The sequence below is a fragment of the Nestor notabilis genome, unplaced genomic scaffold (genome assembly GCF_000696875.1).
Source record: "Nestor notabilis isolate BGI_N333 unplaced genomic scaffold, ASM69687v1 scaffold5568, whole genome shotgun sequence".
Classification (NCBI taxonomy): Eukaryota; Metazoa; Chordata; class Aves; order Psittaciformes; family Psittacidae; genus Nestor; species Nestor notabilis.
The window spans coordinates 72,921-96,848 of NW_009939574.1; the positions used below are offsets into that span (position 1 = coordinate 72,921).

At 46.1% G+C, this 23,928-nt stretch overlaps 1 protein-coding gene across 1 annotated transcript in view; it reads right to left on the reverse strand.

Moving 5' to 3' along the window:
- Positions 1–22,628, reverse strand: part of HIVEP3 (human immunodeficiency virus type I enhancer binding protein 3) — a gene marked incomplete at both ends in the record, with an annotated part of 53,682 nt that extends 31,054 nt beyond the window's left edge. Inside the window, 2 exons of the mRNA XM_010019934.1 lie at positions 14,911–15,025; positions 20,896–22,628. Coding sequence (XP_010018236.1) covers positions 14,911–15,025; positions 20,896–22,628 — 1,848 coding nt within the window. The remainder of the gene's footprint in view (positions 1–14,910; positions 15,026–20,895) is intronic.
- Between the last annotated feature and the right edge of the window lie 1,300 nt (positions 22,629–23,928).

Below are 23,928 nucleotides of genomic sequence, written 5' to 3' on the forward strand. Positions count from 1 at the left end.
GTGGGTTGAAAGGGACTGTGGAATAATCCCTCCTTGGAAAGTTTCCCATGGAAATCTTGCAGAGATAACACACAGAGAGAAAAACGTGCCCATGTTTGTGTGTGCAAATAGGGGAAGACGATAAGGTTTGGGAGAGGGGGAGAGTGTTTAAGCAGGAAGAAAAATATACATAAAAGAAGTTCCCTGAGAGCCCCAAGGTCTGCTGATGGCTCTGAAGGGCTTTCACTTTGAGGCTCTAGTTCAACATCCAGCCCGAAGCGGTAGTGGCTGAAAGCTGTCACAGCGTGGCAGTTTTCTGGTAGCTCATAGGAGAAAGAAGCTGGTAATTCCAGCTGAGCTCCTATGGATCATGTCTCTGCACTGCAAACTGGCTGCTTTCATTAGCTTCCCTTTGCAGGTCAGAACGAGCCCTCTTCAGCCCTGCCACCCCATTTCTGCACACAGTGAGTTTGCTCCCCAATGCTGCAGGTCCCCAACTTTGCATCCATGAAAGAGGAAAATTTTCCAAGACAGGAACTCCATTATTTGTCTTAACGTGTGTCCTAGAAGCCCACTCTGCAGGCACTGCACACACAGTAACAGAAATGGCTTGCACCCTATAGAGTTCCTGCCCCAAGGATATAAGAATACACAGCAGATGGACACTGATGGATAGTATGGGAAAACAACAGGATAGCATCGGACAGTGTGATGCCCTGGGATGTCCTGGCACAGCAGCCTAAATGTTGTCATCATTTCTATACACGTCCCAGAGTAGAGGTGAGTTGAAGGAGGAAAAAGGTTGGCAGATGTTGTCAGAGTGCTTTTTCCAGCAGGGAAGAAAGGTTTGGAAACATAACACATGGGGAGTGGAGAGCACTGCCCCCATTCTGAGACAGGAGATGACACTTGTGTAATCAAAAAGAAACAACAGGCAGGGTGGTGCTGAGCTGTAGAGAGTCTTGTTAGTGACATCAGCTTCTGTCTGGCATGACAGGGAATGAGCAGGCAGTGCAAGAGGATGCAAAGAGGGCTCTGTGTGGAGAAAGCAGTAGGGAAATGACTTTTTCACTCCATTTTCCAAAATGGACTGACACAGACCCAGATTACCCCTGCCAGCGTGCAGAATAGGCCATAAGAAAGGAATGAGGTAAGTCTCTAATGAATTTTGCTCCTGTATATGGACAGGAAAGGTTGTATATAAGAGTTGTGCATGAAGAGTTGGTGAACTGCAAACATGGCCTGAATGTGCCAGGGAAAAGCCCTGCACAAAGAAAGCTCCCCCAGGGAATAGTGGGAAGGTGGTGTCATAGAATCATAGAATGGTTTGGGTCAGAAAGGACCTTAAGATCATCCAGTTCCAACCCCCTGCCATGGGCAGGAACACGTCACACTAGACTATGTTGCCCAAGGCTCTGTCCAGCCTGGTCTTGAACACTGCCAGGGACGGAGCATTTACCACTTCTTTAGACAACCTGTGCCAGCGCCTCAGCACCCTCACAGTGCTGAGGATGGAGAACTTATAGCACAGCATGCTTTTTGCAGGCTGAACTTGAGCTGATACTTAGGGAGGATTCCCCTCATTTCACCTCAGTCATCTCCAAGCTGCCCACCCAGGCCAAATTAGCCATGCAGACAGAAGCAGTCCACAGGCAGGAACACTCTGCTGGCATCATCCTATTTACAGCTGCTGGGTTTGCACATCCTCTGAGATGAAAAAAGTCAGGCTGCATCACCAGTGCTGCCTTTCCACAGAGGGATCAGTTATGCGACAAGGGTAAGCAGCTTGCAGCACTCTCCTGCCACTGCAGAAGCTTTTGCCTGCCAGGGAGCCAGAATAACCCCCAGTGAATGAGGACAAGATCTCCAGTCCCTCCTTTGAGATGAGCTGCCACCTGGAAGTGGATCTTTACAAGCTTAACAGCACATGGCTTACAGACAAGACCCAACCTACTTAGAGTGTGTTATACCCATTTCAGGAAACCCCTTTCTGCACTAATACTTCAGGATATTTCCCTTTAAAAGAAAAAAAGATTGAAACATCACCTAAATCCCTGCCCAGAACTTCTTCTCTCTGGATTTTGCATGCGTGCAAGGAGCTCTGCTGAATGTACCAGTGTATCATTCATGCTCAGTTTTGCAGAGACCAAAATACATTCATTTCTATCTCCAGAAAGTTACAAACCCAGCCTTGCTTATCCTATGATTGTGGCACTTTTCCCGAGCCAGGAAGGGACGTGCAGGCTTCTGGGGGTCTCTCAAGTACATGTCTTCATTTGGGACACGTAGGCTTGCTTCCAGCTGGAAGCTGTGCTGCTGTCTGAAGACGAGGCGACACTAAACCCTGCAAGAATCCAAGGCGGCTCCTCCTCAAAACCACTCATCTCTCCCTCTTTTAGATAAACATGGAGTGGTAGGAGGCTGCCAACAACCACCAGCACTCGTGGGATCACCATCCAGCTGGGAGTTCCCTTGACGGAGCCATCTGCAGAGGAACTTGAAGCCATCTGATCCCAGGGGCAGTTCACAAACCCATGCTCCAGATGTGACCTCGGCTGCTGGAGGCTTCGGAGGTTCTGGTGACACGACTCACACTTCTTAAGAGACAGCAGGAAGGCTGCAGAGACCGTGCAGAAACAACAGGCTGCTCTTACTGCTGACACGTCCTCTGCTCTCCAGCAGTTCTGGGCTGTGCAGGAAAAGGAGGCCCGGAAAGTCCTCTTCTGAAGGGGAGTGGGGGGCAGAGTTAGAAGCTATTTTGGCTCGCTGCTCTTCACTGCAAGAAATAAGAACTCCCTAAGCTTCAGCAGAGAGATCCAAGTGTGTTTCATGCCAAGGTGCCCTGGAGAGCCATGCCCCATGGCCCAGCAGCACAGGGTCAGAAATGACCATGACTTTCTCTGCTGGTAAAGTCAAGCTGCAGATTGCAAATGTTCCCAGTACAGGACTGGCATCTCCAGAGCTCTTCTATTGTCGTAGGTTGCTGCAACCTGCAAGTACCTTTTGCAATGTATTAGAACTTTCTTAATTGACCATCAGTGTTAATGGCGCAAATACGCAGTAGGGTCTTTGTTTTCTTTCTTGGATGCTGTGAGTGAGCTTATTAAACTCATAGAATCCCAGACTGGTTTGTGCTGGAAGGGACCCTGGGAAATTAAGCCCTTCTTTGAATGATGAGCTCAGCTTTCAGTTCAACAAATTTAACTCAAGATTCAACATGTGAAGAGCTGAATTAGTGCTAAATTATCGTTATTAATGACACTTTGCAGCACAACAAGCAGGTTTCAGCTCTAAAACTCAAAGCCATGCACAACCTGGGTAAATGGACTAATTATCTTTTATTTGTACTGTGACCCTGCATTCCCACATACACAGGAGGTCTCACTGCTGTTTTCCACATTGTACTATTATGGGAAAGGAAAATATCCACAAGCCAAGGCAGTAACAGAACCATGCAAAACACAACTTCCCCCCCTTCCATGTATACTCCCTGAGTCAGCACCCGCCAAACATTACTCGGCCTTTTTGAATTCCTGTGAAAAACTGATCCATCTTCATCCTAAAGGCTCCCCAAGGCTCTCTTCTATCTATCTTCCAGGTGACCAGCCCCAGTTACCTGACATCCTCCAAGTGTCTCGACCTACAGCAGCTCTCCTGCCAAGCTGAGGGCTGTATTTATAGTAAGAAAAGGCTTTGCTCAGTTCACGTTTGGGAAAGGTTCTTATTTTATCAAAACCAGCTTGCAGGCACAGGCTGCTCTGGCACTCTTCAGACAACCCCATGCTTGGAAGCCTTCCTTGGTCTTGTAAGGGGACTGAAATACATACAGCTGAATCTCAGAAGAACAGTGTAAGTGTTCAGCCTCTTGCAACCTTGAAAACCACAGAATTCTGCCATCAAATAATTTGTTTAAATAAGAATGGCAAGAAGTCCACAAACGTTGAAAACCACTGCTTGAACTGCTGATCCAAAACATCTGCAAGGAGTATCTCCTCTTTGAAAGCGCCGCTACTGTGCTGCTCACCCACCCAAGAGTTACACAAACCAGTTCAGTCATGTCCAGGGTCTACAAGAACCCAAAGCACCCACAAACCAGAAAGCTTTATAAAAGCTTCATTATGTGCATCTGATTACTCCCATGTTCTGGATAAAGTAGAGAGATAAGAGCAGCTGAGCATTCAGAAACACATGAACTTCCAAGAGACTGAATGCCTACACAGAGACAGCAGGTGAACATCATCAGGACAGTTGGTCAAGACCCTGCCTGTAATCTCTCCTCTGCTTCCAGTTCTTAATTCTTCAGCCTTATCTCAACGCCAGCACAAGCAGCAAAACAAGAGCAGCAAAAATATCTTATTAGATAACATTGCCTTTTATCTGGGTACTGCATGTAAAGCAGCATGCAGTTACAGCCAGTCTGCATTCTGGTTTTCCAACACGTTGGCATCAATTTCTCACAGGGTTCTAAAGAGGGATGCTGCATTCCACTGTCCCTTTTCATTCAATTGGTTCTGTGTAACTGCCCAAGCAGCAGCAGGTCCTTCAGGACAGGGAAATGACTTTAAACACTTGCAGTGAGTAATCACAGCTTTTCCCACTCCTCCAGCCTGGAGAAACAGAGCTGTGCTGGCAGCTGCCTCAGAGCGCTTCATGATCCACAGATCATGGGACTTAGACTGGCTACAGGTTTCAGATGCATCTGCCTGCACCGTGCCCCTTGGTGAGTGCCTCCTCAGAAAGAGACTGAAACTAAAACACAGGTAAATAGGTTTTATCATACAAAAGCTGGAAATAATGAAAAGCAACTTGGGAAGATGGAGTATTTGAATTAAAAAAGCTTCTATGCAGCCCTGCCCACCACATCCTTGCAGTTGGATCCTTGCCTCCAGGAACTCACTGGCTCTTGAAGCAGCAGCAGACTCTGTAAACTCTCTCTGGTCCTGCTGGTCTTCTTTCCATCTGCTCCTGCCATGTCCCACAACCTCTCAAACCTCTCCCACCTTGAGCAAGCCCAGCAGCATCCCATGAGAAGGAGTGATCTCACCTTTCTTCCACAGCACTGCACCTCCCTCCACTGTACAGATGAACACTGATACTCACAACCATCAATGATCCAGTTACATCAGGGGCTATATCAGGACAAAGCACACAAGCTGAGCCACTCTCCTTCCAGCAACAAACAGGGAAGAACTGGAAAATCTTTCTTAAATGCAGAGTCTGGCTCTCACTTAAGTACCATTTCTTAAGGCTGTCACAGGCTTTACTCAGTTCTTCCAAGCATTCTCACCATTGCTCTGACTTGTGGGCTCGCTTCTAAATTACGCAGAAAAAGTAAAACTTTCCCAAAAGTAAAATTTGGAATCCAAACTGGGGGTGGGGAGTGCTTAATTCCCAGCCTCAGGACATGGACCTTCTCCAGGTGAAATACCTGGTCAGTGGACAGATTTCATAGGATTCATGCTTCCAAATGCATGTCATGTTTTGAAAACAGAGTTTCGGCACATTTTACTCTCAGACCTCCACCATTTCCAGCATGCAGAATGTTCCAAATGATTTCACATCCCATCTATCATCCATCTAGGATTCAACAGATGGTACTCGATACTAAAGAGAATTGAAAATCAACTGCTACATTTGGGAAAACCCACCAAACAGCAATCAGATTAACATCTTCCTTGAGAAGAGACCTGCCTCCTCACAAGCAATGTTTTCATCATTACAAAAGGTCAGAAAAGGAAGTCCCCAAAAGCCAGTTCACAGTTATATTCTCAGAGTCATCTTCCTGCCATTTACCTCGTGGAATATGGATCGAGTATTAGGCAGTCAGGTCTGAGGCTGTCTATTGGAACATCAGGTTTCTAATTGATTGCACAGTACTTGGAATCTATTAAAGGGCCTCTATAAATTACACTTCTGTATAGGACAGGCTGCCTAGATATGCAGATGTTAGGAACTGGCTAATCCTAAGTAAAGCTGGTAAAAACGTTTACCTCCTCAGATTTTCCACCAAACTAATTGGAGAGATTGTGTCACTGAATCAATAAAATCAAAACCCTGTAATCTTGATGTTTGCCACAAGCCCATAAAATAGTCTGCTAACAGGGAGAGCTTATTATTCCAGACATTTGGCCCATATCGAACAGCAGCTCAGAATAAGACATTGTGTCATGCCTGTGAATCCAAGATGCAGAAAGATAGCCCAGGTGATCACAGACTTACTTCAGGACTTCACACAGATCCTTCTACATTATTGTTTTTAAACCTCTGACAACACAAAGCATCCAACTTGCCTTTTATTAAACTGCAAAGAAATGCTTACTCTCAGGAAACTTAGGGCATATACAACCTTGGAAATGCACACACACATGCTGCCTGCATGCAGCCATTCCCGAGTGTGTCATTTTCCCTATCCTGAGATCATCTCTGACCCTCAACCTCTCTTTCTCTTCACTTCTTTGCTGCCAGCAGCTTGTACCATTTTTCTCTCCATCCCACACCCTCATCTTTGTTACGAGAGCTCAGATCTTCCAGCCTCACCCTCTCTTGCTTGGATAATGTCTTACCTTCTAACCAATTTCTTCTCCATCCCTATTCAGCTGCCTAAATTGTCTGTCTGATGAAATCTCACTCTTCCTTTCCACTGGCTTCCCCTCATCTGTGTGATCAAGGCACTGTGAAATACTGCTCTTAGATATCATGTCTTCTACCTCTCATGCACATCTCTCTCTGCTCTGCCAACAGCCCTGGACCTATACAACACCCACTGGCACTTTTTGGTCCAAACGCTGTTTGTCCATTTTGTTTTGTAACTCTTTGGTATAAAACACATGCCAGCACACAGGTTACATCCTCAGACTCTGCCTGCCTAGGATGACAGCATCATGCTCTCCACCTTTATCTTCTCCCCCTCTCAGCACCCATATACTTTTTTTGCCCTAGCCAGGTACCCGTGCAAGGGAGCAGAGACATTTTCTTGCTTGATACTATTTATTAAATCTCTATTTTTCATGATTTGTACTGAAAGCAAATAGGAATTCTTGTCTTCGTGTAATACAGAGAAGATAAAAGTCACGGTGAGTGGAATGAGAGGCTGGGAAAACCTCACTGGGGATGCTGGGCTCAGGAAGAGCAACATCCTTCACCCAAGGACCACACTCAGCAGCCAGGTCACACTGGGGAAGCCCATGGGCTGGCTGGCTGGCTGGCTGCTTACAGGGATCTTAACTTCAGAGGAAAGAAATCCCTGCAGAAAGCTAAGCATCCCACACAAGGTCAGATGGGACAGATTCTTTAATAATTGTCTGTGGGAACTTAGCATCAAGCTGCATCACGAGTGCTGCCAGTAGGATGTGGCAAGAAAGCAAGCAGGCAAACATAAGACAGAAAACCAAACAAAAACCTAGCCTAAATCCTTCCGTGTTTGTCAGATTTCCCGGGAAAACAGGAATCAGCTGCAGAATGAGCCCAATTTGTCAAGTGAAGTGACGAGATGTTCAGGACAGGAAACATTAACAATTCCCACTGAGGAATATTAAGACATTTTAAAAGCATAATAAAATCAAGCTTAGCAGTAGGTGAGTTTGTGCATCCTCTCTCATAAAGAAGGAAATTGAAAAGCACAGAGGATGACTTATCCAAGAGTCATGGTGAGTCACAAGCCCACCATCCCCAAGTCACTTCTCTGCTCTCACCAGCACACTGGCTGTCCCTGGGATATGTTCAGGAGGCCAGGGAACAGAATGCTCAGGAACTGCTCAGCACAAACACAGCTGGTATTAAAGGAAAGCTCCGAGCTGTAGGCACAAAGAGACATCCTCCATTATGAAGCCACAGTGGAGGTGGTGCTTGGATGGTCAGTCATCACCACACCCAAAGCACAAAGAGGACAGGGGTCCACGTGTTGCAAGTATCAGGGTTAGGATGATCACTGAGAGTGGGTCCATGCTTAGTTGATTGAAACATGCAGGATTTCATGGTGGTGTTTGTACCCACATCCATAGGGAGAAAGCAAAGGAGGCAGCCAAGAGCAGGTTGAATGTGAAAGATGCTGATTTGTATTGCACAGACCTTTGAGAGCTGTTGAGGGAAGGCAGCAACTCACAGGTTGCATGTACTGTCATAAAAGCAAGGAAAAAATAAAGTGCTTCAAGCCCTGAGCTCTGTCATAAAGATAGAACATTTGGCATCTTGCATGATGCTTCAGTAGTGCATTACAACCAGAACTGGTTGCGTTGTGAAGCATTACAACCAGAAGCTGCTCCCAGCAGAAATTAATAACCTGTTTTAAAGTTAATAACCCGAGGTTACTTCTACATTATACAAGGTTACTTATAACAAGAGCTCTTGGCACACAGCTCCATCTGCTGAGTGGCAGGTTCGGGAACTGGCGCTGGTACAGAGCCGGCCCACACTTTCCCTCCGAAAGGAAATCTGTCAGCTCTCCCAGACACACCGGCTCTTATCTAACACAGCTCGAAGCAAGCACGTAGGCTGAGGTGACCAAAGGTGGAGTCAAGTGAGTTACACCTTTGTTTTGCTGCTCTTTGCACTATCACATCTCCCTTTCCTCCTCTTCTGTGTGCTATGTCCTGTCATTTACCTTGATGCTCCCAATCCAAAAGATTTCCTGAAAAGACCACTGAAAAGAGCTGATTTCTGAGCTTGGCTCCTCCCCGAGTTACCAGGGAAAAAGATTGTTTTTTAATTACATCCAAAATTAAAAGGGAAAAAAAAAAATCCAAATATTCATGAAGACAAATTACGAGGAGAAAAAAGCAGTTGCTTCAAGTCAAATCGAACCTGGTTTTAATATCAGCTTTTAAGCATGTAAGAACGCAATGATTTTCAAAGCAAAAAGCACATATTCCTTTCATTTTGAGAATATCTTTTCTCTAGTTGTTATTTTCCTCTGCTGCTATTCTTGAGTGGATCTTTCACGCAGCCTTTCTCGCTGCCTGCAAACCTGTCTCCTCAAACAATTTCCCCTTTTATCTTGCCAGCCTTGGTAAAATTCACAAATCCATCCCTCCTTTAAACTGCCACCCTGTGTCTTGTCTCCTTTGGATTGTTGGCTTTTTAAGCAGAAAATGTGCTTTGCTTGTGCTATGATAAAAAAAAAAAAAGAGTGTAAACGTATGGTGCTCAAAAGAGACCTTATGTTCTTCTAATGGGCATGAGAAATGAGGCTCGTCCTTCCCCCCTTATGGAGCACAGTGCCTGGACGCAGCCCCAGTACCCGTAAGGACGGATTCTGGTGAGCATCACAACCCTCTGGGCTATACCCAAACCCCATGCATATGGACCAGCAGAAAGGCAACCTCTCAGAGGGGAATGGAGACTGGCTACTCTGGTGGGGATTCTTGGCTTGCTGCCTGCATCTGACACATGTCTTATTTCATATGAGCATTAAAAAAACCCCTTCCCTTTGCCGAGCATCCCTAGCACAAGCTGGTTAATCGTTCTCAGATCTGTAGTCTCCAAGCCCGTGGCATGGAAACTCTCCTCTCCATTTGCTGTAAAGCCTTATCCAAAACAACAAATTTCACATGTAAGAAACACAATTTCTTTAAGGGTCCTTTACAGAAGCAGAATAAACACCTGAGCACAAGCTGATGCTTGAGACTTGAAAATCATGTTTCAGGGAGCAGCTTGGCACAGGCAGAACCAGCTTCTCAGAAGGGCTGTGCAGCCACAGGGCTACCCAAATGCCTGCTCAGCACTTCACGAAACAGGGGAAATCCAACAAGACCCCACTAGATGCTCAAATTAATGCTGAGTGGTCAGTCTGGCACCACTAACCCCAATGGAAAAGTTTTAGCACCAATTCCTCCCTTCAGTGCAAAGCAGCATTAGGAAAAACCCTTTCACTTAAAAATGCAAATTACAGGAATTCTTTACTTATATCCAGTACGGAATCAAGTATTACTATTTAAGACTACTTCCTTTCCTGCTGGTGTTCATGCTCAAGTGAGTGTCTTTGGGATAAATGACTCCTTTCAAAATAAACATGGTGAATTCTTAGAACTCAGCTAAGCAGGAAAGGAAATCCCCTGGACGAACCGGGTCCGATGCAGGGGTTTGGAGTTACACGCTGAGAAACTTTGCTTGTTTAACAGAGAGGCTTTCTCCAGGGTAATAAAACTCTCACATTGCTGTGCCAGGGATTTTCCATGAGGTGTGTGTCAGCGGGTGGTGGGAGCTGCAGTTTCTGTGGCCGGTCATAGAAATGAAGTGAGATCACCCCAGAGAAGCCGACCACAGATCCCAGTGAGTCCACAACAGAAAGAACTGGGAGGAGAGCTGGGGGAAGGGAGGTTCACATACAGCTCATGGGCCCCCCAAAGGCTTTTTTCCTTTAGCATCCAGTAATTAGCAGTCACGTTCCAGTCTGACAAAGCAGTCCCAAGGCTTCTCTATTCCCCTTCACCCAGGGGAAAGCCTCTCGCTAGGCAGGCTGAGGCAGATGTACAGCTCCATCAGCTTCCTTCCTGCCTAAAATTCCATAAGCAGCCCTGCTGCATGGAGGCAAAGGGCAATGCAACACAGCTGGGGCTCTCTAGGGAATGCAATGTTCAAACCTCATACAATCCCCCAGTTATTTGTACTGTAGTATTATAGAACCATAGAATATCAGGTTGGAGGGACCTCAAGGATCATTTGGTCCAACTGTTCTTGGCAAAGCATGACCTAGACTAGATGTCCCAGCACCCTGTCTAGCTGAATCTTAACAGCGTTCAGTGCTGGGGAGTCCACACTTCCAATGGCTGATTGTTCTTACTGTCAAAACCTTTCCTCTTGTGTTCACCAGCCTCTTCTCTGGACTAACTTGTGCCCATTGACCCCCATTTTTTCCACATGACTCCTTGTAAAAAGGGAGTCTCAGTCTTCTTTGCAGCCACCCTTTAAATACTGGGACATGGTGATAAGAGGATAAGATAATAGGCAGAAGGGGCTTCTTCACCCAGGCTCAAGAGAGCAGTGATTTAAGGTGGGGGTTCAGGACCCCATTTGAGATCCCACAGCTGGTGAACCTGCAACTCTCTGTTACTTAATGGTGAGGACAAAAAATCAAGGACTTGGATTCATATCTAAGGCAGACCAAACCTGACTAGAGCAGGCTGGGTCACAACAGCACTGTGAGCACCTCTCTTAAAGTCAGAATTCCGACACACTACATAACATCACCATGGGTTCTTCTTGCTTGTGTGTGCATTTGTACACACGGGATGGTGTTAAGGGGAGGTGTTTTTTAACGTGTGAATGCAAGGATACTTAGGTCTTGTGGCCATAGGGGTTTTTTCCCTAAAAGGGAAGAAAATGGAACAGTTTTCCAGCTTTCTTTTTGATGTAGTTTCCATTTTACGTGACACTGGTTTGGGGATGTCAGTTAAGGTTAGTGGTCTTCAACCTTCTGTATCTTGGTACTGCTTTCAGCAATCAACTAGTGCAATAAGACAACTGATGGGCCCCATAAAAGCACAGAGAGTTTGGCTGTGAAATAGAAGAACATATATTGACTGTAGCTACTCCTCTACTATCAGATTTCATCATGGTAATGCTAATGCACAGCAAACAGGCAACATTTGCCTGACAACACCATGATACCATCACAGACCTCACTCTTAAATCAGGTCAATACCAATCTACAGTTTCATGATGTAAGATTTCAGAATGGGCCTGGTGCCTCCAAAGTACCAGAGTGGATTGATGAAGGTGACACGGGGCCACCTAGGAATCACAGCACTTCTCCTGAGGCAGTGCTGGCCAGCTTGACCTTCAAAGATCATTCTCACTGCTCAAAAACACCACAACATCCCTCAGGACAAGTCCAATGGATACTTTTATTAGCTCCTTCAGGAGTACAAACGTTGACCTGGCTGCTTAATGGCATGGCTCTCCCAAACACAACCTAATGAGACTGTGCAGCATCCAGCTTGTGTGGGGAATGACCCCAACCTCCTTTGCAACCAAGTGCACAGGATGGTCATGGGGCGGAGGGTGAACGCTGGTTGCAATGGAGGTATATCCAACCCTATGACATTTCAGGACTGCATTTAAAAAGACACTGCTGAAATGACATATGGAGTGACTTGCCCTCTAAGAGGAATTCGTTCTTTCAGCAGAAGCCCAACAAAAAACTCTGTGGATCCTGTCTACAGTCAACTGTGGAAAAGTCAAGGCAGAACCATACACATCCCTCCTGTGGTACGCAAGAAACCAGAGACACAATAGAAAGGGACCACAGGTCCTCTTCTTCACAAGAGGCCATGAGAGGCTGAGGCTGAAAAGGCTGGGTAACTCAAGAGGAGCTGAACATGTCCACCACCCAGGTCCTCTTGACAGCCCCAGTGGCCACTGCTCCACTTCCATAGCTAGGGAGAAGACACCTTCAAATGAAAGAGACTTTGCATGTGCAGAGAGCCTCTGGAGGCGCTCATTGGTTTGTTCCTTAAAAATGGACAGTGGGTATGACGAAAGGGTGAAATCTGGCTTTTCTGGTCTTCTCTGAAAGCCAAGAAACCTGATTTTTAGCTAGCAGGCTGGACAGTAGCAAGGAAACTACCACAGTGTGTCCTGGCACTTCTCTAAGCAATGTAGCAATGGGGGCAAGGCGGCTAAGGGATTGAGGAAGCAAGAACACTGTGCAGAGGGAAAAGCAAGTGTTGAAAATGGCAGCGAGAAAGGAAAGAGCTCAAAACTGAGGGGAAGAAGGAGCTAAAGGCCTGCAGCAAGTTCACCTTTTGTGGGAACACTTGAATTACTTTATAATCTCCCTTCTTGGTTGAGGCAACAAAGCATGGGATGGCTCCAGAAGATGTGAAACCGACTGAATCCCACTAGCAGGATGGGTTGAGCCAGCAGCAGATCATGTGAAACCAATAAATAAGGGGAATAAATGAGACAAGGAGGAAATTTTTATGGGGGAAAGAAAAAAAAAAAAGACAGTGAAATAACGTCTTGAGAATGGATGCGCTTTTTGTGAAATCTTTCCAAGAGGTGGCCAGGAGAGGGGTCAGATCCATTTACTATCTTATACAAAGCACCAGGCACCCTGGGGATTAATCTGCAAGAATGTTCCTTCACTGCAAGAAAATATCCCTGCAGCCACATGCTGCTGAGGCTGAACAATCCGACATCAGAATCCTTGTGGGAACTAGGCATGGACCACCAGGTATGGACCGAGCACCTTGGGGGAGCAGCCTGTGCCTGTCCTGCCTCACCTCTTAGCAGCGCGTGTGCCACGTAATTTAGCTATAAAATGTGTTACTGCAGCCTAGTGTGTTACATTAGTGCCTGTGCTTGGCATTAAACAGCTACTATATTCTGTCTCACATCCAGAAGGATGGTGGCCTTAAGTCAGTGCTACAGGAGCTTTAAAATAAAACACAAGCATACGTTCAGGATGACTAATGCATTCCCTGATGCTTACACAGAACGCGTTGGAAAAGTGGCTTTATTTTGTCTCTGTCGTTTAGCAAATGTGGCTCCGCATCCGTTGTGCTGGGCTGAGGGATGCAGACAGGCTCCCCACGTGAGCACAAGGATGTGGAGACACGGCTTATCTCAGTGGGGACAGCTGGGGAGCAGTTAGCACTGAGCACCGCTGCATCTCTACCCAAACCCCCTGCTCTGCATGGGGCAGGGTGATTTGTATCCATGTTAGTGCTGAGCCTCTTTAATCACATATAGGAAGGAGGCCAAGAGTCCCCTGAAATGGCAGCAGTTCCAGGACAACCCAGTACAGGGGAACAGAGGCTTCTCATGGGTTTTAAGGCAATAAAACCCAGTGCCCAGTTAGTCCCATAGGTCCTATTTGCTACAGGAGGGTGATGGCAACATATCAAGCCTTTTTCTCAGCCTGTTGCTTCCTTGCCATCCCTGGCTCCCTCCCCAAATCACTTCAGCTTATAACCATTACAGGTTGCCACTACTGTGGCTCTTTGCATTCACCACTCACTGCTGACAAGCATCTAAACCTGAGCAGGGCACACAGTGCCTACATCTGGGTGAGAGGTGAGTTCTCCCGAACAAACAAGCAGGTTTCCTTTCCCAAAGCACTATTTTACTCTTTGGTTTGCTAGTTTGATCATCTACTAATGAAATACTTCGAAATAAAAGCAAACAACAACTATTAACTACAGAAAACCACAACCACTGACTAATTAAAGCCTTTTTCCAACATACGAAAACCAAGACCACCCAACGGCAAGAGGAGAACTGATGAATCCTGGTAGGGATTTCTTACAGCTCTTTGCCCCCCTCTGCAACACACAGGAAGGACGAACTTTAATTGTATCCCACAGACACACTACTTATTAGCTGGGTTTTAATTTCCGAGAAGATAAACAGAAGTGTTAGAACAATGCTGAACTACGGAAGAGTACTCTGAATTACCTGGAGCTGAGAATTCAGACATACATCACATTTAGAGCTTGCATCCATTCTGGTTTGAGCTACTTTGGTTGGGTGGGTTATTCACACAAATATAATCCTTCTTTCAGCCCCCAACCAAAACCCAGGTATCAGAAAAGATCTCCCCAGATCCTCCTTGCAATAATAACAACCATTGGGAACATCATTTTCAGGAGAAGGCTCTGGAAAGATTGAGAAGGTTGGGAGTACACCTCTGTTACATCAGAGACAACTAGAAGATATATTTGGGCTCTTTGGTCATCTTTGCCCAACCACCCGCTCAGAAAAGAGATTGAGGTGCTTGTTAAGGTAAAGACAACTCAAGAAAAAAGGAAACTAATGCAGTCTGAAGCATCTCCAGATCTCAAGGGCCAGGTTTTTACAGTGGCTGTAGAAAGTAAGCTGAAATCCACCACTTGTGCTCGCCTCCACATGGCACCTTCACTGACTTGCCACCATTGTTATCAGTAATTCCTATCCAACTGTGACACAAAAAGAGAAAGAAAAGGAGACACTTACCCTCCTTCAAAGATCTTGATCCGGACTGGCTCTCCTCTTTTGGTTACAAGAGCCTCTTCTTCTGATTTCCCTCTTTTATCCTCTTCCTTCTCAGTTCTAGTTATATCTTTTCGACCTTCATTAGAAAGGAGCGAAGGCAAATGAACCTATCTCCCCAAAAGAGCAAAACAATCAATGATTACATACAAAATCACTCTAAGACAGACACAGACCAAACAGCCACAGAAAGAGCCAGCAACCTACCGCACATGCTGCTCCTGACAGCTAAGTGCAGTAATTAGGACACCCTCTTAACATACAGGGCCTCTGCTTCTGGATTTTGAACCCTGCTGGTTATATTTACTGTGACTGCTTACAGGTTTTTAAATCACCCTTGGTATATGGTGGTTCGATATTATCCAGCTCTTGCCAACTGGAAAATTGAGGCATAAAGAGAAGGGTCTTGGCTGGGTCACTCTGAGTGTGCGGTGGAGCCATGGGTCTCTGTTCCCAAATCCACTGCTCTGTCCTTGGATAATCCTCTAGTACATACATCTACTAAGGTCTAGAGAGAAGGCATCTGCAGAACTCATATATTTAGCCTCAATCTTTGGGTTTCCCCCACATATACACACATTCACACAATTCTGGACTTTAGCCATCTGAATGTGATATAAATCACTTGACGGTCAAAGCTCTCGGATGATTTCCTTTCCCTGAAACCCTGTTGCCAAGGGCGCAGCACAGAGAAAGCCACAAAACCAAAGGGAGAAAATAATCCTCAACCTCCCCAGATGCTCCCAGGGTAAAATCTGCTTTTCCACTATTTAAATTGCCACCCTTTGTTTAGACTGAAGTTTAAGTCATGCACTGACATCTCATCTGACATGTTTAATGTTATTTGTTACAGTATATGGACGTATATACAACTGCTTCTCTAGCTTTGTACGATGCAAGGGGAGCTCTCCACACCTGGAATGAAACCTGGATGTTGCCCTCTTACAACATAAAAGTACAAATAACAGGGGTATCCAAAGCTCCAAAAGAGGAAAGCAGATTGCTTTTCACCCCAGGTTACTCTTTATACAAGTGCAAGAACACCTTTCAAGTGCAACTAAGTTACTCATATCCTCCCTTTATATATAATTTATGGAAACAGACTGAAGGCATTTGAGAGACCAAGGTTATTAGAGGGATTTTGGTCTGAACATAGCCAACAAACTGGCAGAAGTCTAAAGGAGAGCTGGTCATCCTTGCCTCTACAGTTGCTGGAAAGAGATGATTCATCTGCCCCACCTTAGAACACCTATCTTAAGAGGGCAATGAATCACACAAGAGGTGCCTCTTTGTCTCCCATGGTTATAGGGGAAGCCAAAGAGTGACTAGCTCAAACTGAGACATGCAAGGTTTGGCGGGATACAAGCCAGGCTCCCGAGCAGCATGCTGCTGGTAACACCATCGTTCTCAGCAGGAGGAGAGATGGACTCACTCAGATGTAGCTTTGCAAAACTGAGCTTAAATATTTCAGGTGCTCACTTTAGAGCATTAAATGTACCCAAGACTGCTCTTTGCCCTTGAGTCCAGCTTGCACAGATTAGCCCACATCTGCACCATCAGACCCACATATCCTTCCTAGATGCCTCCTGGATTTGGGCCCTGTCCTTTCTCCCTAAAAGTGCCCAGGAATTGCTTGGGAGAAGAATATCAGCCCAGGACAGAATGATGCCAGGAACTATTTTAACTATTTAACAGCAGAAACAGTCTCAAGCTGGTATCTCTGGGCATGGAGGAAATCGGTGGCAGGTGAGACACTGAGCACCTTCAAAGATGAAACCTTGGCCGTTGTGACTTCACCTCCTGATATGAGCTGGTAACAACACTAGTGATAACCTTCCCAGTTCAGCTCCTGATTTACTGAGGAATACAAAACAATTGACTTTCTAGATGTAGCATGAGGTTTATTTATTGCAACTTTTGAAAGCACAAAACATAGACAGATGAAAGGCACCAGAGAGAGCCAAAATCATACAGTCACTACTATCCCCCTTTACAATCTCGTTTAATTTACAAAGTGTGCAAGCCCGATACAGTGCAATCATCCATCCCTACATGCACGCTGGAGCCTACAGTCACTTCAGAATTGATCTGCTCAATAAATCCCACTGGTAAGTTAAAAACCAAGCCAAGTACGTAGACAGTATACACAGTACTACTGTTTGCTGGTAGCTTGCTGCATGCATGATTATACAAAATATTAGAGCTGTTGTACATTTTCTGTTGTGTCAACTGACAACTTATAGTTACATAAAGAAGAAAATATTTAAGGGAAACAGCTAAGAGCGGAGTTAACTGAAGGTTGAACTTTCAACCTTGGATTGATACTACTTCTACGCAGCTCCTGTTAATCGCATCTTCCTGAGTAACCGGCAACGCTCCTTGTTAATCTGTGCCAGTCGTGTGTACTTTAAAAACTAAACTGAGGATTTCACTCCCACTGATCATCTAATCAGAAGTTATTTCTCTGCTTGTGTGAGGTCAATTTATCTCCATCGCAATTAACATCATTTCTGGAAGTCTCACTCCTTTAAGCAGCAGGTATTAATATTTCCATTTAGGCTACACCATTTCCTAGGTGAATATGGCAGGACAAACTCTTTTGCAGATCGTACCATGAAAACCTTAACTTTCACCACCAGTCAGCTTACAGAGTTTTGTCTAAAAGGTTTTTTAGTCTTTTGAGCAAATGCATGCAGTGAACTATGTATTTTGATGACTAAGGACTGAACCATTCCTGTCTAGAGCTTAACCTTTAACTTTAGGGTATGAGGGTCTTGTATTTCTGAAGCACACGCTTGGTGTGCACTTTAGCACCATGTCGAAGAGCAAAGCTCAGAGGAGCACAGGCACTTCTATTAGAGAATGGAATCAAGGATGGTACAACACTGTTCAGATAAAGTCCTTTGAAGAAGAGTGAATAATATCAAGCACTAGTGTGGTTGTTGCCCCTGTGTCCCTAGAAATTTTGTCTTTTGGATTTCTGCAGAAGAATGATGGAAATGCTGAATAGAAATAGAGATTTATGGAGTCCAAGTGACTCTACTGTGTATTTTAAGACGTACTTATAAGCAGCAGCTGCAGCAGCAATTATGATAAATTTAATATTTAGCATTCATTTCATGATACAGAAATAAAATGAATAATCCATCGATATAAATTGACTTGAGATGAATATCAAATTTCAAAATCTTTAGAGCAATTCTGTTTGCTAATCTACGTGAACATGATCTGGATTAAAGGGATCTGTATGGTTCAGCATTAACCAAGAGGGGAAAAGCCTGGCCTCAAAATGAGATAGATAACACTAGGCAGCTACCAGAAGTGTCGTAAAGACTTCTGTGCCTTTATGGCCAATGCCTTTGGTGAGCTCTGCCCCTGTGAAGCTGTTTGCCTTGCTCCCCTTAACTCTAAAGACTAGGTCTAAAATGTCCTTAGATACCCACAAAAGCAGGTAGACAGCTAAGGACATTAACTAAATGGACCAAATGACATGGGTGTTTTAACTAGACTCCATGTCTAACCTACTGAGGCACTTTTATAAATGTCACTGCATGCCTTTACGCTTCTTTGGGGGCCTAAGTACACTTGCAAATCTCCCCTTTAATACTTTTAAATACTTTGAAGCATGCCTCTCCATGTTCATTAATGTGAGATCAGTAGATGCACAACCAGACAGAATCCCATTTCCCCAAGGTAATCCTTTTTCATTTATAACATGCAAAATGTAGGGAATTATAACAGCAGTTAGGGAAAAAAAAAAAAGAAGGAAAAAAAAAGAAGTTGTAAAGCTATTTGAAATACCAAGACAAATGCAAATCAAGTCTAATCCTTTGTGCTTGAGCAGTGGCAGTTCATGGTGCGGTGGTGATTCCTACATGCTCTTTTGGTTACAAGGCAAGTAGAAACTGGAGAACAAATATGGCACATTGCCTTGGAGCAGGCTTGCCTTTTATTTTATATATAACAGTGGGTTTTAGCTTCTTCATTCTAAAAGTTTCATCGAGAACAAGTGCTTACCAAACTGAGAGAGGGATGAATAAACTCCTATTAAACTAAGAATAGCAATTCCCCGTCCCTCGTCCCCCTCTTCCCATGAATCCAAATGGATGAGGAGAAATATATAGGATTGCATTACCTCAGTCATTTTTGGCTTCCTGGAGCTGGACGGGACAAGCCTGCCTGCCTCTGGACGTGGAGCAGTAGCCATGGTGTAGGTTTCCTTGCTCACCTTCTGCTTGGACCTCAGGAGGGACAGGGCTGCTTTAGTGGATATACCTGGAAGGTTAGGATTATACAAGCTAATACACCAGCTGGCATACACTGAAGACCTTCGATCAACTTGCTGGATATGATTTGGCTTTATGTAGTTTAAATAGCACCAACTGACATTAGTGGTTGTGTGGAGACTGGGGAACTGAAGTACCTTCTTCGTATCTGTACCTTCTCGAGACTTCATTGCACTATGAGTGACCTCAGACAGAGGTGCAGTGCTTGGAGGGTTTGGTGGAGACTGCTCCACCACTTCTTTGGAGTCTTCTTTCTTCACGGGTTGTAAAGGTGCCTTGCTGAGGAACTGTTTGCCAGCTGGCTGCTTATACTCTTCCAGTGCCTCAAAACTTGGAGAACCGGAATGGGACACAGCTTGCTGCAAAGTACTTGGGATTTCCTTTGGCTCTGACTGCTCTGAGGACAAACTAGGTGGTGTTTCAACCTCGACCCTGCCTTGGCTTTCTGCAAGCAAGTGAGATTTATCCTGCTTTTTCCCTTCCTCTATTGCACTGGGTGGCTTCACCACTTCCAACTTCTCTTCTGCTTCAGACACTTCCTCTTCTTTCACTCTCTTCTGCTGTTGTGTTTCCATGGTCAGCTCCAAGCTACCAGCTGGAGAGAGCATTCTTTTGCTTCCACCAACTGTTGATGTGCCTCCTTCCAGTCCAAGTACACTGTCTGATGGGGAGGTGAGCGGCATGTAGCCTTTCCGTTCTGGTAAGGGTAAGGGCACTCTCAGATACGGGCTCTGGAAAATGCTTCTTTGATCTTCTGTAATCATCTGTGCCAGATCGAAACCTAGTCCATGAACATTGGTACTACAGACCAGGGTGCCCTTGGGTTGGTGATCATCAAATTTGGGGAGTACGATAGAAGAGGAACTGCACTGGGACTGAGTGACCAGAATCTGGGAGAGCGTTGTGTACATCGCACTCCCATAGGATGGCATATTTGTCTGTATGCGAACAGGGACAACAAGTGACACCATTGGGTCTGACCGTGTAGGAACAACGAGCTGAGACGTGGATACAGTCACTGAAGGACTTGTTGTGCAGGTCAGAGGATGCAACCTACTGTCCGAGTCATATTCCGTGCATGGCGAAAGAGTGGAGGCTCCCGCTGTCGAAAATAAACTGGATTTGATCTGCGGTAAATGTCCACCAGCTTCACCCGGCAACTGGAGAGCAAACTGAGACTGAAGAGGCAGAAAAAAGGCTGAAGGGATTGGTGAGGAGACGGGGTAATGCACCGGCAGGAATGAAGGATGCTGCCTGAATGGCACCTCGGCTGGGTGAGACATCAGTGGAGGAGCGATATGAAGCGGGCCTGGGTGGATGAGCGTTTGCGGGAGAGGCAGTGGTGGGGTCTGAAATATGGAAGGAGGAATCTGAGGCATGGTGAACTGAGCAGAGAGGATGTCAGACATCGTGTGTGCAGCAAAGAGCTCTGCAGACTGGCCTGGCTGCGGCAGGAGGTGCTGATGTGGGGACATGAATTGCTTTTCATGCAGCGTTAGCTGTGGTACGGGATGAAACACTTGCAGAGCTTCTGTGTATGGCTGGGTGTATGCTGGCTGAGGGCTGTCTTTTGGCTGACTCTTTTCACTTGGGTAAGTACCATGAGAGGGCAAAGGGGATGAAGATGTCGGCTGCTGTGGCAAACTTGTTGAAGGAGGTTTACTTGAAGAAGGAATTGGATCTTCTGTCTCTGGCCGGCCTGTTGGGGCCAAGTCTGGATCATGTTCTGGGTGCCTAGTGAGGGATGCTTGCCTAACTAGAAAGCATTTCCTTCGCTCCTGTGGAGCTGAGGAGGATGAGGGGCCAGGGGTTGAGGCAGGAGTGGACGACAAGCTCCCGTAGTCAAATGATTTACTGCGGGTCTCTGACATCTGGGAAGGATGGGACACATTCGGTGTCTGCTCAGAAGCAGATCTCCGCATTTCCCTGGAATGGTGATGGTGGCTTGGTACCATCAACATGTGTGAGCCAACACCAGGAGGCTTTGGGTGGGATTCAGAGGCCTGGCTCGTTGACTCTGACTTGCTGTGATCTTCACGATCAAAGGAGACAGAGTGGCTGGAGCCGTGGGATATGCTGCTTTCCTGACTTGGGCTTCGGGTGAGGGAGACAGATTCGAAACTGGACTCTCCGGAGGACTGAGCCATTTCTGCCAGCCGCAGCCTCTTCTTTTTTGGTGGAAGTTTCTCTGCTGGGAGCTGGGAAAGGGTCTGGCTCCTCTGCGGCCACTGAAATTCCTCCGTTTTCTCTGGCTCTTTTGGAGGAGGCTCTGGCTCCGTTTCTGGTCTGTCGGGCTCTTCTGTGACCAGAATCTCTGGGACCTGGATGTTGGGCTGGCGTACGAGCCTGGGCTGCAGGGAGTGAGGTGGTCGGCTGTGCTGGGGTGTCGGCTGAGACGAGTACTGTGGCAAGGGTTTGTCTTCCTCCAAGCTGCTTGCTTGCTCGATAGAGTCAGACTTCTCAAAGGAGCTTGTATGCTGGATAACAGAGATCTCCTTTGAGGTTGTTCTTCTCTCTTTGCCCTCTGCACTTGAAGCCGGTTTGGTATTCCTGGAATGGAAGCTGGCACTGACATCGGAAGGTGTGGATTTACCCGGATCTGCTGGTGACTTAATGGATTCACGGGTTAGGTTTAACGCGACGTCAGATGATGCTGGGTTTGCAAACTGAGTCCCTGGCGCAGTACTGGAGGAGGGAGTCTCAGACAGCTCAAAAGCTGGAGGCTCCTCGTCATCACCGAGACTCTTTTCCTTTCGCCTCTTTCGGAGCGGGGTGAGCTCCAAACTGCTCCCTAGCTTGTAATGCATCATCTGGGGCCACGTGTCAGGATCTGCAACATTTTTCTCAGTCTCTGAAGAGGTATGGGAAGCAGAAGAACGAGGCTTTGAGAGCTGCAGTTCTGAACAGTAGTATTTCTTATGGGCTTCATAATTGTCCCTTTTCTTATACCGAGCACCACATACGTTACACTCGTACATGAACCCTTTAACTTTCGGACCCTTCCGAGACTTTTTGGTAAGATCACTTTCCTTGGTTTCAGGCTCCTCAGGAGGTTTGGAAACAGTTTCTTTGTTCGCAGAGCTAACCTCCTCTGAGACGTATTCTACCCCCAAAGGTAGCTCAATAGCTGGTTGTCGTTTTAGCATTCGGGGATGGGAAGAAAACGCTTGACTGCGGCTTAAGACTTCAGGCTCCATGATGTGATCATCAAATGAATAGCTACCTCTAAAGGTATGTGGAGAGCTTATAGTGCATGCAGCAGAAGGCATTGAGTGGCTTCTTAGGAGAGGCACTGTCTCTGTGGCACTGTGGGATTGCTGAAGTGACAACAATGATTGTTCAGGCTTAATTTTTTCACCGTGGGATGTCAAAACTTTCGCTGCATCCAACTGGCTACTGGAACCAGACTTGATATCAAACTGAAACGGTTCTCTATATACACTGGACTTTGGAGATTCAATGCTGCTACGTCTAGATAAAGAGCTTCTTCTAGGCTTAACACTATCTATTTCACTGGTATCTACAACAGCTTCATTAATTGTAATTAGCTTAGTGATGTGTTCAATAACCTGTGTTCTAGGCACAGATAATGGTACCATACTAGGCTTCTCTTCACTAGACAGGTGGGGAAACCCCTGGGATGTGTTTGCACCTAACGCTGAAGTCCTTTGCCCAATTCTACCACATTTCCCAAAAATGATTTCTGCATAAGATTTTGCATTAGTATTTGGTGGGCTGATCTGCTGCTCTGCACTTTCTGATCTTGAGAAGTAGCCTGACTCGGTACTCCCTTTGCTCCCGGGGCTCAGGAAAGCTTGTTCATCTATGACCTTCTTCCGTTCGCTCAAGCGGAGTGCAAGCTTCTGCTTTATAGTATGGGTATCTTCGGATTTATGGCTCAGAGGATGGTCTGATGATGGCTCCGCAAACTGGGTGCTGTCCTCAAGAGACTGAGACATACTGGAATGAGACAATGAACACCGGTCATGGCTGGAGCCTTGGCTCCCTCCGCTCAGCAAACTACTGGACAAGAGCGTGTGCTTCTGCCTGGGGGAGAGCTCTACTGAATGGCCTGACATCGCACCCGTTTCCTCCTCCGAATCTGTGCTTTCTCCTTCTGTTGGCTCTTCAAAGTCCTCCCCACCAATCCTTTCCATTTCCAAGCTCGATGGATACATCTCTGCTCCGATCCCCGAGGCCAGCCCAGCTTTTATTCGATGAGCATGAGATTTCCTATGTTTATACAAATTGCTCTTAGTCTTAAAAGAAAAGCCACATGGAATGCAAGGGTATGGCCTCTCACCCGTGTGTGACCTGATATGTTTTTGGAGCACACTTGGCTTTGCACAAGGCCTGCTGCAGTACTGGCAAATATATTTGCCTGGCTTCTGAGGTTTCTTTTCCTTCTTGTGCACTTCCTCAGCTTGTTTTAAGGAAACCTGTGACGGGCGAGGGATATAGACCTTTTGAACGGACGGCATGTCCTCTCCAGGAATGATCGGTGAATGGGAAGGTAAGAGCTGGCCGTGGTGAGAATGAAGCCCGGGTGATGAAAAGGAGCCAGAGGGACCTGGTCTTACTGGATCAACTAGCTGCCACGTGGGACCTTCAAGGACATGCTCTGGTTTCCCAGGAGACATAAATGCTGGTGACAGTGCGTGCTGCTGAAGCTGCGAAACGTGGGGAGGATGTTCAA